Source organism: Lithobates pipiens, unplaced genomic scaffold (assembly GCF_037356315.1).
Source record: "Lithobates pipiens isolate NorthernLeopardFrog02 unplaced genomic scaffold, aLitPip1_a1.2 Scaffold_1, whole genome shotgun sequence".
Classification (NCBI taxonomy): Eukaryota; Metazoa; Chordata; class Amphibia; order Anura; family Ranidae; genus Lithobates; species Lithobates pipiens.
Genome location: NW_027507685.1, coordinates 226669680 through 226688138, shown reverse-complemented (window position 1 = coordinate 226688138; position 18459 = coordinate 226669680). Strand labels below are relative to the sequence as shown.

The following is an 18459-nucleotide window of genomic DNA, read 5'->3' as shown; positions in this document are numbered from 1 at the left end:
TATTCCTGCACCATGTAAATCAGACGCTGGCGATGGTTGCTGGAACCGGTCATACCTTGTGGCTGCGGACTAAAAAATTCTCTGAACGCATCTGTCAGACGGCCACCTTCTCCAACGCTCCTTCTGACCGATGCCTCTAGTGGGGTTGGAGATCCCAGCTGATGAGGAGCAAGGAGAGGTCCGCTTTGTTCTTTGGTGTGGGTCTTTGAGGTACACTTGCCAATGAGCTGCATGGCAGGTCAACATATGTCTGGTCAAGCATGTGGTGCCCAAGCGGCTGATGTTTTGGCCATGCGAGATACGTTTGAGACATATGTTGCAAATAGCAGTGGTGCGATCTGATGCACTTGTCTCAAAAAAGGCCTACACCAAAGAACTTTTAGAATAACGTGCAGAGGCAGCGCCCTGCATAGGCGGAGCTCTGCGGTGTGATTCAGTCGGTGTGCTGCCCCTAAGCTGGCCCCCGGAGGGCATCCTGCCTCGTTGGAGATGTGCCTCCTCCTCCTCTCTCCTACCAGGCACCTACGTGGAGTCAGTGCCCTCATCATCCCCTCCCTCTTCATCGTTGGAGCAAACCTGGTGGTATGCTGCAGCTTGTGGAACATGACTGCCAGATTGCTGTCCTTCTTGAGCATCCCCTCTCTCTGCGCTCATGCTACTGCCTTCCTCTAGCTTAGTATCATCATCAGAGCCTACAAAACACTGGGCATCCTCCTGGAGCATGTACCCAACACTGAGCTCAAAGATTTTAGGGGACTCCTCAGGAGGACGTGGTGGGTCTAGGGAAGGAGTCACTGATGATGACATTGAGACGAGGGAAGATGATGCGTTGGCAGCTGCTTTGATAGTACCATGAGCCGGGGTGAGAGAGGATGAGGAGGATGAAGAGGGCTTGGTCATCCACTCTACCAAGTCTTCGGCATGATGCGGCTCAACACGTCCAGCTGCCGAAAGTAAGGACAAGTGTGTCCCATGGCCACGTGCTGATGACGATGCACAGCGTCCACGACCAGCACTGTTGTCTCTAGACACAAAGCCTGCTTGCCCTCTTTTATCGGCTCGTGCCTGTCTGCCTCTCCTTGTTGGCCTTCTAGACATGGTAATGGCCTGAAGGGAGATGGAAAAAGCAGCAATTGGGTAGTGTATATTGTGCTGGAGGCACACACAACACCCACTAACTCCTGCAGATGCATTTATTATAGAACAACGGGAATTAAAGGGTAGATAACGGTTTATACTGTGCTGTGCTGTAGGCACACAGCACCAACTAATCCCTGCAGATGGCAGATGGCTCAATTAGAGAAGAGCAAAATAGGTGGATAATGGTGTATACTGCGGTCAGGGCACACAGACAACACCCACAAACTCCTACAGCTGACTGAAAGCTGAATTACAGAAGAGCAATATAGCTATATAGGTGGATAATGGTGTATACTGCGGTCAGGGCACACAGACAACACTCACAAACTCCTACAGCTGACTAAAAGCTGAATTACAGAAGAGCAATATAGCTATATAGGTGGATAATGGTGTATACCAGTGATGGCGAACCTTGGCACCCCAGATGTTTTGGAACTACATTTCCCATGATGCTCACCTACACTGCAGAGCGCATGAGCATCATGGGAAATGTAGTTCCAAAACATCTGGGGTGCCGAGGTTTGCCATCACTGGTGTATACTGTGGTCAGGACACACAGACAACACCCACAAACTCCTACAGCTGACTGAAAGCTGAATTACAGAAGAGCAATATAGCTATATAGGTGGATAATGGTGTATACTGTGGTCAGGGCACACAGACAACACCCACAAACTCCTGCAGCTGGCTGAAAGCTCAATTACAGAAGAGCAAGAACGCTAAATCGGTGGATAATGGTGTATACTGCGCTCAGGGCACACAGACAACACCGACAAACTCCTGCAGATGGCTGAAAGCTCAATTACAGAAGAGCAAGAACGCTAAATTGGTCGAGAACGAACGGTGTATACTGCGTTGAAGGTACACAGAGAACACCCACTAACTCCTACAGACGCCAACACACTACACAAGGCCATCGCGCTGGCGGCCTTATATAGTGTGGGGCGTGTACTACACGCAGTGCATTGTGGGCAGTGAGCGCCACACGAATTTGGCGCGAACGCCCCATAACTTTGGTATTCGCTGAACGTGCGAACAGCCGATGTTCGAGTCGAACGTATGTTCGACTCAAACACCAAGCTCATCCCTAGTTGCGAAGGAGGTCTGGCGCAAGAATTATTGCTCTCACTCCGGCATGTGCAGAGATATATAACATGTGTGTCGCAATCATGATTCTCATGAGTTGGCACTCTCGACACGTGCATTTACGTTCATAAATGCGTATATGTAGAGGTGGGGGGCCTAAAAAAATTTTTTAGGGGGGATTTTATATGCAACTTACATTTTTTACAATTTAAGAACAAAATTAGTTTTACTTAGGTTTTTCTTTCATCGCATAGAGGACAAAAAAAGTTCTCTTTAATGAGACATACATATCTGGCTGGGGACACCGAGAGGCGGACCCGGAGTGTTCGCTTTCTGGGTCAGCAACAAGGAGGGAAGGAAAGCACATGTGGGTCCGCTCTGCTCCCTCCCCTCTACCGAGTGGCACCTGCTATGTCGGGCCTGGGCCCCGCAGATGGGCAAGTGGAGCCCAAGATACAGAGAGGGGTCACGCGTGGTGGGAGGGCACCGTTACTGGGGGTCAGTGGGAGCAATTGGGCGGCAGTGCAGGCACCAGACTGATTCCATCTGACAGGCAGGAGTCTGTGGCTGCAGCCACTGGGAATGTTCTCTTTAATGAGAACATTCCCAGTGGCTGCAGCCCAGAGGATGCTGGGACTGTGACATCATAAGGGGGTGGGGTCACCATGTGACCCGGTGACTCAGCCCCCTGTCCCTATATAAGTCGCCGCACAACGTGTCCTTGCCATTGCGGCCAGAGAGAGCGTTGTGTCAACATCAGAAGGAAGAAGAAGAAGAGAAGAAGGCAGCGGCGGCGGCGACAGAAGACCGGGCCAATGCTACTAAAAGAGCTATAAGAAGATAGCGGAGGCCTGGCAAGAAGAACCAAAGAGTGGGACAAGACCCCTGAAGAGTGGGACAAGACCCTGAAGTCGGAAGAAGACCCCCGGATGGCGACGAAAAAGAAAGCTGGTCTCCTCCACTAGTAAAAAAGCTAGCAGAAGATAGCAGAGAAGTCCGGCGAGAAGACCCGCCAAGAAGGAAGAAGAAAAGACTACCGGAGCGGTCTAATAAATTATTTTAAAAACTTGTGTTGTTTGTTTATTTACACTTTTTATCACCAGATGAATGGGTAGGGGTACATCATACTCATTCACATAGTGTGGGGGCCAGTATCTGGGGGCCCCCTTATTAAAGCCCCCCGCCCACAGACCCCGACAACCAACGGCCAGGGTTGTCAGGAAGAGGCCCTTGTCCTCATCAACATGGAGACAAGGTGCTTTGGGGTGGGGAGGCCGCACCCCCCATGTTGAGGGAATGTGGCCTGGTATGGCTCAGGACCGCCCGCTCGTCCCTACCCCCTTTCCTGACTAGCTGGGCTGCATGCTTAGATAAGGGTCCGCTATGGACCATACCAGGTGACGGGGACAGCGAGGTGTCAATCTCGCCGATGGAGGCGGCGACATTGACTTCCTTCGCTAGTCCCGGTTCAAAATTAACGGACTTTTCTCCGTGTGGACAAGTCCGTTCATTTCAAAAGTCCAGTGGACTAGCACACAGACGGGCAGATTGTTTTGAGTCAAAACTTCTTTCTAAGTCTGCTGGATTTTTGGTAAGAAAAAGTCTACTGGAGCCCACACACGGGCGGATTGTCCAAGTCTGCCGGATAGTCCGATCGTGTGTACGCGGCATCAGTGGTAGATTATACTTTTGTATGAGCTCATCTGAAACTCCTGGCTTGCCATCGAAAAGCGGGTCTTCGATCCAAATGATCTCATTGGTCTAAGCCTCTGGTGGTCAGATGGGGTGATAGGCGTTCCAGGATAGGAAGTGGGAAATGCACTGCCTGGTTGTGCTTCGAGTAGTCAATAGAATGGTTAAGAGCTCTCCAGGCTATCAGAAATGCTATGGTTGTACTTGGTAGGGAATCGAGTAATAAGGGTTTCCAGAGGTAGGCTAATAAGAGGCTAATAAGAGGTGGCTCAGGTCAGCTGTTTTATTTAGGCTGCATTCACACCTGAGCAGAAAAACGCTCAACAAGCAAAATCCCATTCTTTACAATGGCACCTGTTCACATCTTGTCACCTGAAGCAAAACGCCTAAAAAAAGAACATGAGCTTCTTTGGGGAAGATTACAGGCGTTTTTCTGCTGTTTACATTGGTGACCTGTACAAAATTGTGGCAGAAACACGGCAAAACACGATAAAAAAAAACTGTAAAAACGCACGACTTTGAAACGCTTAGGTGTGAATGCAGCAGTACACCTTTCTTAGGCTGGCCATACACTATACAATTTTCTTATTCATAGTTACATAGTTAGTCAGGTTGAAAAAAAAGACACAAGTCCATCCAGTTCAACCATAAAAAATAAATAAATAATTTAAAATAAAAAATCTCATACAATCCCATACCCACAGTTGATCCAGAGTAAGGCGAAAAAACCCCAACAAAGCAGTATCCAATTTGCAACAGCAGGGGATCTCAGATCCTGATCCCAGAGGGGGCAGCCGGATTTTCCCTGGACCAACTTTGCCTTTAGATTTACCTTCAACTATGTGGGTGAAGAGGGTGGAACGATCAAGGGTAATAGAAGAGTCGATACATAAAATAGAAGAAACAAAGGGGAAATACCAGGGGATATGGCAACAATGGCTGGCATTCTGGGAAAAGGGGGATTATCTTGTAATGCTCGAGGGAAACGGGGACAGAGAGGGAGGTGAGTGAGAGAAGTTAGTTAGAGGGGGGGCTTTTTTTTTTCTTTTTCTTTTCTTTCCGGGTGGGGGGAGGGGGGTAGAGGGTAGGTAAGGGTTGTTTAACTAGAATGTAATTTGTAAGAAGCGGCTGTGAAAGAAAGACTTTTGAATAAACTGTACAAATTGTTTTTACAAACTGTAAGCATAAAGAGGAAAAAATTAAGAATATATAAAAATATTTTTTTAGATTTACCTGCAAGTATGTAGTGCAAGGGCCTGCCTGATTGCATACAAATTGAAACAGCTTAGGTGTGACCTCATATTATATGGTTTTGGTAAATCTAAAGGAAAGTTGAACAACGAAAATTGTTTAGTGTATGGCCAGCCTAAAGGCCCGTACACACGGTCGGACTTTTTGACAACAAACATGCAAATGAGCTGTTTTGGAGCAACATCCGACTGTGTGTACGCTCCATCGGACAAACTTTTTCTGTTTTCATCGGACTTTTGTTGGCTGTGCGAACGGACAAACTTTCTGGCAACAAAAGTCTGATGGAGCAAAGTCCGACCGTGTGTACGCAAAAGCATCGGACTTTTGTACAAGGTACAAACACGCATGCTCAGAACCTATGCAAACGATCAGACTACAATACAGAAGTTGACCAAAGGTGGCGCTGGAGTCATTGAACGTCCTCTTTTGAAGTGGCGTCCGTACGTTGTGACGTCACCACGTTCGTGTTTGTTGTCAAAAAGTCCGTGTGTATGCAATACAAACTTGTGGACCACGCCCTTTGTACAAAAGTCCACGGAAAAGTTTGTACAAGTCCGACCGTGTGTACAGGCCTTTAGGCTGCATTCACACCTGAGCATTTTGAAGTCAAAGGCGTTTTTACCGCAGTATTTTAATTGCGTTTTTGCCGCATTTTTGCTGCGTTTTTTCACAGGTCAACAATGTAAAAAGCATAAAAACAGCTGTAATCTGCCCCAAAGAAGCACATGTTCTTTTCTGAGCTTAGGCTCTGTTCACATCTAGGTGTTTTTGGGCATTTTTCTGCTTTCTGCAGCTCCAAAAACGCCCAACAAGACAAATAACATTCATTTCAATGACCCATGTTCACATCGGAGTGTTTTGTCATCTGAAGCAAAACGCCCGAAGCTTCTTTTTTTGGCAGATTACAGGTGTTTTCTGTTTTTTTTTTCTCTTTTACATTGGTGACCTTTTGTGCTGTACAAAATCATAGCAAAAATCGCGCAACTTTCTTCCTGAAAACAACACGCCTACATGTGAACAGAGCCACGTTTTGCTTCAGGTGACAAAACGCTCAGATGTGAACAGGTGCCTTTGAAATTAATAGGATTTTGCTTGTAGGGCGTTTTCCAGGTGCTTTACAAGCATTTTATGAAATGAAACCGCTCAGGTGTGAATGCAGCCTAAATTTGACATAATATGAAGTGAAGTTGGCTGGGTTAAACAGCTAAAAATAAAAAATTAAAATATTAATAAACAAAAATAAAAAGCATAGCAAAAAAAAAAAGAATATTATAGCTTAAAGGAAATCACATTTATCTCATTTTTTTTAATTCCTAATAACCAAAAAATAAAAGTTGCATTTTCTGCAGATTCCATCTTAACATTCTCTATGTTCCTATTAGTAAAGCCCTTCTATTGTTTTGTTTTTTTACTTTTTCTTTACTTATTTTAATGTGCAGAAATGGAAACACCTTCACTGATTGTGAGATTAGCTTTCACACAGCAGCAGTAAAATCAGTGTGGCAATGAGTGATTGATAACATTAGAATGGGGGGGATGTAAAATTGATGTTCTGGAAACTTGCAATCTTATATTTTTTGAAAGAGTGGCTGGTGCTTGGAATAGACTTTCAGTAGAGGTAGTGAGTCAGTAAACCGATCAAACATATTTGGGACAAATATAGATCTCTACACAGACAAAAAGGGTAAAAATGTAAATATTAAAAAAAAATTAATATACAGTATGGATATACACATATAGTGTGTGTCTGTATATATATATATATATATATATATATATATATATGCACTCTGTATATATATAGCTAGATGTACCACGTGGCCTTTTTCTGCTGTCAGACTTCTATATTTCTATGAGTAGTAACTATAAAACATTGATCTAGTTTGATGATAGTTTGATGATATAAGTTATGATGCATAAGGAACATATTGTAAATTAATATAATTAATATAAAACAGATCCATGTTATTTTCTTACCTGCAGCTGTAATGCTCAATAGTAAGAGAAAGGATGCAATAAAGGATGCAATAAGAACCTTCATCTTCCTTCTTTAAAAATGCTGTGCGAAAAACTAAAATCGACTAAAATATTATAATAAAGAGGAAACAGACTTGCGTGTTCCTGTTCAGCAGTACAAAGGGAATTCTTCTTATTACTGTACTGTGGTGGAAGATGTGGAACTGCGCAGCTCTAATGGTTGAACTGTGAACAACCTTCTGGCCACTAGGTAGGTTCCTATTTCTTTCAGGATCATGTGAAAGACCCCACATATACTAATGTTAATCTAAACCCAAGAACAAACATTATATATGTAGCACACCCCCTAAGGAGCCCCAAGTAAACTGGGATCCCCCACCCTACACAGCCAGGCACCCCAAATCTTCACAGGCACATTTGAGTCAGAGAACAGTCCATCACTTTGTTTTTCTTGTTTTATTGAGGGATAATATCTTGGATAGAGAGGGGTGGTTATGGGATTCCCATTTGACTTTAACAACAAACTTCATGGACAACTCTTCCTATATACAGTCTCTATATACAGATCTATGTACAGCTCCACTTCTTCCAGCACTCACTTGCTTGCAGAACCCAGCTGGAACATTGTCAATATCTGACAGTCACTCAGTCAGATTGAAGCAATGACCCATTGTAGGCAGGAACCGGAGGCCCCATAGTTGTGTAGCAGTATATCAGTGTCCAGCTTGCACCTCTTCTCTGACTACTGATCCAAGCACCACCTCTGCAGGCAATGCCAACCCACCTGTCTGCAGCTGGCCCTCTCACTAGCCCTCCAGGCTAACTTCTATCAGCAGTCCTTCAGACTGACACTCACCAGTCCTCCCATCTGACTCTCAAGAGATCTCCCATACGTGCTGACTGGCTCCTGCTGTCCTCTCCTTGCTCCCGCGCCTCCAGAAAGGAGTTCCTCCGTGTGTTTTGGCAGGATCTTTCCAGCACCTGAGCCCCAGTGCCCAAGGTCACCCACCCCCAGACTAGAGGGCATACTCAAGGGCCATAGAAGCCTCCACAGCACTCCATCGTCCACCTGACTGTCCCTGCTGGCATGGCTCATGTCTATTTATGAGGTGGCCTGCCCCCTTCCAGACCCTTTTTCCTGGGGATTTTTTCAAGGACCTCATAAATATGCATGACAGTACCTCCATATTCCCACCTTTTAGCTCTAGAAGTTTCTATCAACTTCTAGACCAGGGGGAAGTGCCAGAGAGAGCTTCCTGATGAGCCATCCAGTCCCTAAGTTACTGAACCCTGACCTAGATTCACAGCCCCCCCCCCCCAGAAAAAGAGCCTGTCCCCATGGCTGGAAAAAAAAAACACTGCTGAGCCCAGGAGAAAAAAGGGCATCCCATAAGAAAATAAAGTAGGGGAAAAGGGAAACTACTGGGAGGGGGCTATGTACAAATGAGTAGTATCAAAAATATTCTTGTATTTTTTTCAAACCATATGTACATGTAGCGCTACCCTCTAAATCAATACCCCTATGGTTGCACTGACCCTGTGAGTCCTCTGACACTCTGGGTTCAAACATTTTTCCTCTGAATAACAGCAGCAATAAGGAAATACCTCAGAATTCGTTAAATCAGGAATGGTTTACACAATGAGATGAATGAGGAAAGAATCAAAGAACAAACCTGAATTTAACCCCAAAAAGTTTGTATTACATTATGTAGGTATCACATTAATATTACAATTTAACTTTTATGGTAACAAGGGGCGTAACATAGGCAGGCTAAATTCTAATCAGGACTTCAAAGAATGCAACATGTATTCAAAACATTATTAGTGATGTGTGCACAATGAGTGCACTGTGAATTTACAAATTTCCTTAAAAAAAAAAAAAACAATCAATATATAAATATACACCAATTGAGATTTTTTTTTATCAAATGTGTTTTTTTTCAACATGTTTGTTCCTTTTTTGTTTATATTGCAAAAAATAATGATAAAAAAAAGTGGTGTTCAAATACCAACAAAAGAAAGCTCTATTTGTGTGAAAAAATATTATATAAATTTTGTTTGGGTACAGTGTTGCATGACCGTGCAATTACCAGGTAAAATGGCACGATGCTAAGTGGTAAATAATGGCCTGGTCATGAGGGGGGTAAAATCTTCTGGAGGGCAAGTGATTAAAGAGTGTGTGAAAGCCCCAGCCTCCAATTATAAGTGGAGGAGTGGAGACATTTTATGCCTCTATAAGCCCTTGTACACACGGTCGGAAATTCTGACAACTAAATCCGTCGGATTTTGTCCGTCGGATTTTGTCCGAAACTGTTGCATACACACGGTCGGACAAAGTTGTCGGAAAATCCGACGTGATTACATTATTTCGTTACGATGGGACTACGTTCACGCTAGTAGCCAATAGCTTTGGTGTAGGAATTTGATCTGAGCATGCGTGGCACTTTGTCCGATCGGAATTCTCTACACATGATCGGAGTATGTCCAATCGGAGAATTTTGTCTGAAAATTTTACCAGCAAGTTGGAAAAGTTGGTCCGTCGGATACTCCGATGGAACACAGTCCGATGCAGAACACACACAGTCGGAATATCCGACAAAACGGTCCGATCGGACACATTCCGTCTGAATCTCCGACCATGTGAACAAGGGCTAAGAGAGCTCTAATGTGGTGCTTGAAGGAAGCATTAGTACAAATAAACTGGCTGGGGCATATGAATCAGTCAGTGACAAGAGGCTTTATCTAAAGAGTGTATTAGAGCCCCAGCTCCTTGTGTTTATTCCTGTGCTACACTAACGTACAGCTTTGCAAGGTTGAAGAGACATAAATAAACTTACTAGAATAATGAGCCACACTCAGTGATGAGGGGCTTCATTTAGAGAGTGTGTTAGAGCCCCAGCCTCCACTTATAAGTATTAAACACACAAATTCTGTTGAATAAAGCACCCTTTTTTAAGTACCTCTAAGGCCGCGTACACACGGGCGGACTGTTCGCCCAACCTTGTCCGCTGAACAGTGTTTGGGCGGACAGTCCGCCCGTGTGTGGGCTTTCAGTGGACAGTTTCAGCGGACAGTTTGACGGACAAAGTCTTTCGGAAATTCCGAAAAACTGTCCGCTGAAACTGAGCGAACAGTCCGCCCGTGTGTAGGCTACTTTCGAAATGAGCAAACTGTTCCCGCTCGGAGGAAAGTCTGCTCATTTCGAGCGTGTGTGAAGGTAGGCGGGGCCCGCGACGGAGACGTCGCGGGCTCCGCCGCCTGGAATGGGCTTAAAGGGGAACCCCAACGCCGAAAAAAATCGGCGTGGGGGTTCCCCCAAAGTCCACAACAGACCCTTGTCCGAGCACGCTACCCGGCCGGCCAGGAAAGGGGGGCGAGCGAGCGCGCCCCCCCTCCTGAGCCGTACCAGGCCGCGTGCCCTCAACATGGGGGGGTGCCTTGGGGAAGGGGGGGCCGCGCGGCCCCCCCACCCCAAAGCACCTTGTCCCCATGTTGATGAGGACAAGGGCCTCTTCCCGACAACCCTGGCCGTTGGTTGTCGGGGTCTGCGGGCGGGGGGCTTATCGGAATCCGGGAGCCCCCTTTAAGAAGGGGGCCCCCGGATACCGGCCCCCCACCCTATGTGAATGAGTATGGGGTACAATGTACCCCTACCCATTCACCTGTGAAATAAAGTACAAAAAAAACACAACACAGGGAAAAAATATTTTATTGCACAGCTCCGGGGGTCTTCCGTCTTCGGGGGTCTTCTCGCCGGACTCCTCCGCTATCTTCGTGTAGCTCTTTTGCTAGCGGAGGAGTCCGGCTTTCTTCCTCCCCGCCGCCGGCCTCTTCTCCCGACTTCGGGGGTCTTGTCCCCCTCTTCGGTTCTTCTGCCGGGCCACCGCGCCTTCTTGTAGCTCTTTTGCAGGCGGTGGCCCGGTCTTCTGTCGCCGCTGCCTTCCGTTCTTCTGTCGCCGCCTTCGGTTCTTCTGCCGGGCCACCGCGCCTTCTTGTAGCTCTTTTACAGGCGGTGGCCCGGGCTTCTGTCGCCGCTGTCGCTGTCGCCGTCGCCGTCGCCGTCGCCGCCTTCCGTTCTTCTTCTTCTTCTTGTTCTTCTTCTTCTTCCCCAGGAGATGTTGACACGTCGCTCTCTCCGGCCGGAATGCCAGAGCCGCGCTGTGCGGTCACTTATATAGTGACAATGGGGCGGGGTCACATGGTATATGTCACATGGGTTGGTCACATGGTGACCCCGCCCCCTTACGATGTCATAGTCCCCATGTGACATCAACCCATGTGACCAACCCATGTGACATATACCATGTGACCCCGCCCCATTGTCACTATATAAGTGACCGCACAGCGCGGCTCTGGCATTCCGGCCGGAGAGAGCGACGTGTCAACATCTCCTGGGGAAGAAGAAGAAGAACAAGAAGAAGAAGAAGAACGGAAGGCGGCGACGGCGACAGCGACAGCGGCGACAGAAGACCGGGCCACCGCCTGTAAAAGAGCTACAAGAAGGCGCGGTGGCCCGGCAGAAGAACCGAAGGCGGCGACAGAAGAACGGAAGGCAGCGGCGACAGAAGACCGGGCCACCGCCTGCAAAAGAGCTACAAGAAGGCGCGGTGGCCCAGCAGAAGAACCGAAGAGGGGGACAAGACCCCCGAAGTCGGGAGAAGAGGCCGGCGGCGGGGAGGAAGAAAGCCGGACTCCTCCGCTAGCAAAAGAGCTACACGAAGATAGCGGAGGAGTCCGGCGAGAAGACCCCCGAAGACGGAAGACCCCCGGAGCTGTGCAATAAAATATTTTTTCTCGTGTGTTGTGTTTTTTTTTTTTGGGTACTTTTATTTTACAGGTGAATGGGTAGGGGTACATTGTACCCCATACTCATTCACATAGGGTGGGGGGCCGGTATCCGGGGGCCCCCTTCTTAAAGGGGGCTCCCGGATTCCGATAAGCCCCCCGCCCGCAGACCCCGACAACCAACGGCCAGGGTTGTCGGGAAGAGGCCCTTGTCCTCATCAACATGGGGACAAGGTGCTTTGGGGTGGGGGGGGCGCGCGGCCCCCCCTTCCCCAAGGCACCCCCCCATGTTGAGGGCACGCGGCCTGGTACGGCTCAGGAGGGGGGGCGCGCTCGCTCGCCCCCCTTTCCTGGCCGGCCGGGTAGCGTGCTCGGACAAGGGTCTGTTGTGGACTTTGGGGGGACCCCACGCCAATTTTTTTCAGCGTTGGGGTTCCCCTTTAAGTCCATTCCAGGCGGCGGAGCCCGCGACGTCTCCTTCGCGGGCCCCGCCTACCTGTACACGCGCTCGAAATGGGCGGATTTGCCTCCGCCTTACGTGGGCGAGTCCGTTCATTTCAAAAGTTGAGCGAACTGTTTGGCAAACAGTTCGCTGAAACAGTCCGCTCAAAAAGTGCCGTGTGTGGCCATGTCCGTCCATGCTAATTTTGAGTGGACTGTTTGCCGAAACTGTTTGACGAACAAAGTTGGGCGAACAGTCCGCCCGTGTGTACGCAGCCTTAGGCTTCATGTTCAGTCAAATGTTCCTATCTTAAACGCGATTCTTCCACGTTCAGGAGAGGGAGGTTACCCTCTAAGCACTGCTAAAAGCCTATGTGTACATTGACACAGGCTTTTATGGAGTTTAGGAGCTTTGGCAGAAAAACGCTAAAAAAGTTAAATTTTAACCCTGTGACTTCTTTAGTGCGTGGGCATGCACACCCTCATTTATGTTTTGAATAGATGATGGACTAGGGTGATAATACATTCCTTGTGGAACCAGGTCTACAACATGTTGAACAAATTGTTAGGTACCTCTATCCCCATGCACCCAGGCGAAACTTTGTTCAACCAAGAAACCAGATGGCCTCTGAAATCATCAATTTAGACTTATACTAAACTTAGACTGTGATGTTTATATCCTACCGGCTGATGGAATCTGGAAAAATTTTGCATCTCCAGCCATATGACAACAGTTTGGAGAAGGTGTTTTCTGTTAAAGCATGACTGTACCCTTGTGCTGCATAAAGATATTGTTTTGATGAGTTTGGTGTTGAGGAATTTGAATGGCCTACACACAGATTTGAGCTCAGGCCTACTGAACACCTTTAGAGTGCTGATCGTGAGCCAAGTTTTCTTGTCCAAGCCTCACAAATACTCTTTTGGCTAAATTGGCACACATTTACAAGGACTACAAAATCGAGTGGAAAGTTTTTGCAAATGCTAAAGATTGTTATAGTCACAGACCTATATTAAAGTGATATACACAGAGGTTGATTTACTAAAACTGGAAAGTGCAAAATCTGTGCATCGTAGCCAATCAGGTTCTAACTTCAGCTTGTTCAATTAAGCTTAGACAATAAAACCTGGAAGCTGATTGGTTTCTATACAAGCTCAAGTTTTAGTTACTTAACCCCAGTAGGTTTAATTACCATTATCCTCTCTATTTTAACCGCTTCAGCCCCGGAAGATTTTACCCCCTTCCTGACCAGAGCACTTTTTGCGATTCTGCACTGCGTCGTTTTAACTGAAACAAACAAAATTGACGGTCTTTTTTCCCCACAAATATAGCTTACATTTGGTGGTATTTAATCACGTCTGCGGTTTTTATTTTTTGCGCTATAAACAAAAAAAAGAGCGACAATTTTGAAAAAAAAATGCATTATTTTTTACTAATTGCTATAATAAATATCCCCTAAAAATATATAAAAAAAAAATTTTTTCCTCAGTTTAGGCCGATATGTATTCTTCTACATATTTTTTGGAAAAAAAAAACGCAATAAGCGTATATTGATTGGTTTGCAAAAAAATTATAGTGTCTGCGATTTTTGGTTGGACTGTGACATTATGGCGGACACATAGGACACTTTTGACACTATTTTCTTACCAGCATCATTTATACAGGGATCAGTGCTATAAAAATGCAGTGATTACTGTGTAAATGACACTGGCAGTGAAAGGGGTAACCACCAGGGGGCAATGAAGGGGTTAAGTGTGTCCTAGGGAGTTATAAGGTGTTAAGAAACATTTGGCTCATAGTGTATACATTATTTAATAAAAATTATATATATATATATATATATATATATATATCTATATATGTGTGTGTGTGTCTTAGCACCCAGGAGTCTCAACATCGAATTTGATCTAAATTACTTTATCAGAAATAATTGATGGAAATGGTGGTTTTACCCCAAAAGATTAGATTGAGGTAGTAAATAAGGTGAATTCATTTTATATGCCCCCTGGTAGTAAAGCGGGATAATAATAATTAAGGTCATACCGATGATTATACTGTAAATTCATAATTAATAAATAAAAATTTAACTTAATATATAAATATGACACTTTTCATTACTGATGTTCGGAGCCCCTGGCTCACCCTATATAGGGTCCCAGGGGGAGCCCCCGCAGGCCGGGGGCCCTTACGTGGGACCTTCCCCTCACCAAACACACGGTGGAGGCCGGGAAGGCGACACCCCTTGATACCCCCCCCCCCCGCTCCCTACGCGACCTTCCCCCTTGTAATTTCCCTCCCTGATATCCCTCTCACCCCCTCCCCCCATAGATGACTGACTTATTCCCTCTCATGACTACCCTAGCCCAGACGACTGACCACTCTCCTTACTCCTTTCATCTACTAAGACAGATGAAACCGCTTTTCCATCCAGAGTCTCCCAATCAGACAAACGGGACACAGCCACCAAGGTTCGCATTTTGACATATGCATATATGACCGACGCCCCGATTAACTCAAACCCCACATCTTGGGAGACAGGGCCTGATAGGCCCCCCTGTCCTAATCAGTAAATAGTGGAGACATATAAAGTTGTTCAAATACCAATAAGCCCTGTTAATTACTCTACACATGGTCAGACTAAGCTTGTAAATGTTTGCGATGTACGCACAATGTCTGTTCATTTATATAACAATTTTGTATTTGCATTTTATTCTTAATAAAAATTTTCATGGAAAAAAATAAATATGGTACTGTAGCAGAGGTATTAAGGTTGGATCATTTTAAATGCATTTTAAATGGATATTAAATTGTAAGACTGATTTAAATGATTTTAATAAATAAGATTAATTGAGATTTAATCAAATGATTTCAATAAATAAAAATAATTAAGTGGTGTAAAATGAATGATATAATGTCTTTTATTTAGCTTGTTAATCTTTTAAGAGAAAATTGGTTATTATTTAGACCAAATTGTATGCAGATACAGCGTTAGGTTTGTACGATCGTCTTTTGGTGATTATGCTGCGGTGAAAGTCAGTTCCATTGCCCACAGGAAGTGGGCGCACTTCTTGTCACTCAGGTCTGCTAGGGAGAAGCTTGGGAGGTTACTATAGTAACGACAGACTACTTAAGGCTCGGGTGAGGTATCCCGCCCCATCTGCTTATGAAGACCAATCAGTGGTCAATACGGGTGCAGAGGGGATGATCCCAGCCTATGACGTCACACAGCCATGGTGGTGAGCCAGCGGACGCTCTTATTACATGAAATTAGCGATAGTTTGTCTTTTATCGCGTCACAAAGACAGGCATGATGATTGCACACCTGTGTGTTGGGTTTATATTCCCCTCATGAAAAGAGCTGAGGGTGCACACTTGGGAACAGCTTCACCCTACAGGCAGATGGCCTGGTGTAGGAGTCGGGAGGGCTTTCAGGTGGAGACGGCTCCACGAAAGAGAGACAGGCGGCCTCTAGAAGTCTGAGCGTGCAGGATGTCTGCAGGAGGCACAAGTGGCTGGTGACCAAGCAGCACGCAGCTGAGCAAGTAAGCTCCAGGAAGGAGTTTGACTAAGTAAGTGTGAGTGAGCCAGGAGGCTGAAGTTTTCTGTTATACAATGATGGTGGAACCCCCTGCGAGGAAAGATTTTGTGAAGTTTGGTTTGTTTAAATAAAATTGGGCTGCCACACCCTTAAAAATACAGTCTGGACTGACTGGTGTTCCTCAAAATGCATACACCACTTGTTGAACATAATTACCGTGGATCTTTACCATATATAATATATATATATATATATATTAAATAAATGCATAAAAAGATACAGTAGAACTAAGTGAGCCATTTGATTTAGCAGCTTAGAGCAATCTTTCTCAACTTTTTAACCACAGGGAACCCCTGCTAATATTATTCCATGGGGGGGGGGTTCATTAGGAAAATGCCCCTTACACTGATGGTCAGTGCGTAGAACAACCCCCTTATTGTAGAGGTGTAGACCCCGCTCCTCTTCCCCTCCTCTGTGCGGTGGCAGCATTCTAACTGTGGGCGCCTGGCTGTGGCATCACAGCCAAGTGCTCACTGCGAATACGCCAGCCGGGCGTGCACTGTCCATGCGTGAGCTGTGCTGTGAATGGCCGGGCAATCTTTTGGGACCTGCGATGTGTCCCAGAAGATTGCAGGGAAGGAGGGGAGAGAGGTGATCTTTCTTCCGGCGCCACGGCGACAGGGGAGGAATTGGGAGCAGGGTGCCTGTAAAAACAGGGTACCCGCTCCCCTTGCCAAAAAAAAACGTGGCATGTCAGGGGCTCACCAACCCTTAAAGTAGAAGTTCAATTTTTGGGTGCCACTCCGCTTTAAACTGTTGTTTTCTGCTATCATCAAGTACTAAAAAGTACCTCTATGTTTCTTTTTCCTATGATGCTATTTCCTATACAGTCATCTTTAACAAAAAGTGGAAATTGTCTCTGCCACTTTGCCCATTCATTGCAAAGTGGCAGTGCCCAGTGGCCTTGCAAAGCCCCCATCTCCATTACTTATCTAGTAAGTGATCCCTTCTTCTGTTGTAGCTGGCAATAAAATCCAGGATTGGATGCTATGGGGTGCTGTGACTTCACTCCCTCCATCATATGACAGTGCTTGGGTCTTTAATTAGCTATAAGACCTGAGCATTGTCAGTGGTGAGACGGTAACGTGTTCCCCTATTGCAGGAAACACCAATCATTGTTGGCAGCTGCGAAGGCTGAAGAAGTGATATATGGAGAATCTCTTGCAAGGTTAAATATTTTGGGAGCCTCTTTACAAAGATCCTGTCGTCTGTCCTAACAGACAAGATAACAGCTTACAACAGATAAAAGCTTTAATCAGCTTCTGTATTGGTCTGTTGGTTGTCTTTTAGATTTGTTTTAGGAAGATCCTTAATTAACTCAAAGTTTTCTATAAGTTCATTCTCTTTGGCGAGATTGCATATACAGTATTTCATAGATTACTCACCCAGATGGACTATTAGTGGCTCTTCAAAGCTGCTGTGCTCCACCCGGCAGTAGACACTTTCCTGTTCTATGACATTTACAGTTGTTGCAACTGTTATCTGGTAAGTCCCGTCTCCATTGTGTAGAGTCTCAGTTGACAACACGTTCTCCATGGGTTTGTTTTCCTTCCATAAGCTTACATTGATTGAATGTGGATAGAATCCAGTCACCATACAGATGACCTCTGTTTCAGATTGATCAGTTTGGCTGGTAATGTAGGGCTGTGGCTGGCCTGAGAAATAGGGGATTGGAAAAAAGAAGAATGATGAGATCTTATGTATGATGCATGTGGGATCAGATATGTTTTGGTGCATTAGCAAGGAAGGTTACATAATGTATATAGAATCATGTAAACTGGATCAAACGAATGCCTAGATTTGAGGATCATTGCTTTTACATACATTTTCATTTTCAGCTTAAGTATTTATTTTGATATTTTTGCTTTCATGCATTTACATACATCTCCACTTAGTAGCTTGAAGAAAAACTAAACCTAAAAACGAAAATGCAATATTGCAGCTTACCTGTTGATCTCATATGACTATTTGTATTAAAGAGCTGTAAGGTGTCCATTGATTGTACCTGCAGACTTTAGCCTGCATATTTGGCCGGTCTTTGAGATTTAAACTATGGCATGCAACAGAACATGAGGCCATTGCATGCAAAATCTCTTTATTCATTCCTCTGTAAACTACTAATCCTATTAGCCCTCAAGTAATGGAGATAAACAACTGTAGACTTGTTTAAACCTGAACTTCAGGAATAATATATATGTTGCATACTTACGTTGATCAAGCTTTGCAAACCTCATACCCAATGAGTAGCTTGGGAAAGGAAAATCACTGTGGGGGTTCTGTGTGAGAGCCTTACCCTCTGCACACTGACCATAGGGGTCACTTACTTGGCACTGCCACCATTTATAGAACGTTTTGTATTTTTTTTTTAAATAACTAATTTTTTGTTTTCTTTGTGAACATTGTGGAGATCATGACAGCACAACCCATCCTCTACAGGTCGAAAAAATAAAGCAAAAAAAAAGCCTGGAAAAAAATAAAATGAATGCAGCCA

General features: G+C 45.4%; 1 protein-coding gene across 1 annotated transcript in view; it reads right to left on the bottom strand.

The window, feature by feature from the left end:
- The window catches only part of LOC143988952 (antigen-presenting glycoprotein CD1d-like), a 78890-nt gene extending 71671 nt beyond the window's left edge, over nt 1–7219 (bottom strand). Inside the window, exon 1 of the mRNA XM_077488902.1 lies at nt 7147–7219. Within this exon, the coding sequence (XP_077345028.1) occupies nt 7147–7210 (64 nt within the window). The 5' untranslated portion in view covers nt 7211–7219. The remainder of the gene's footprint in view (nt 1–7146) is intronic.
- Between the last annotated feature and the right edge of the window lie 11240 nt (nt 7220–18459).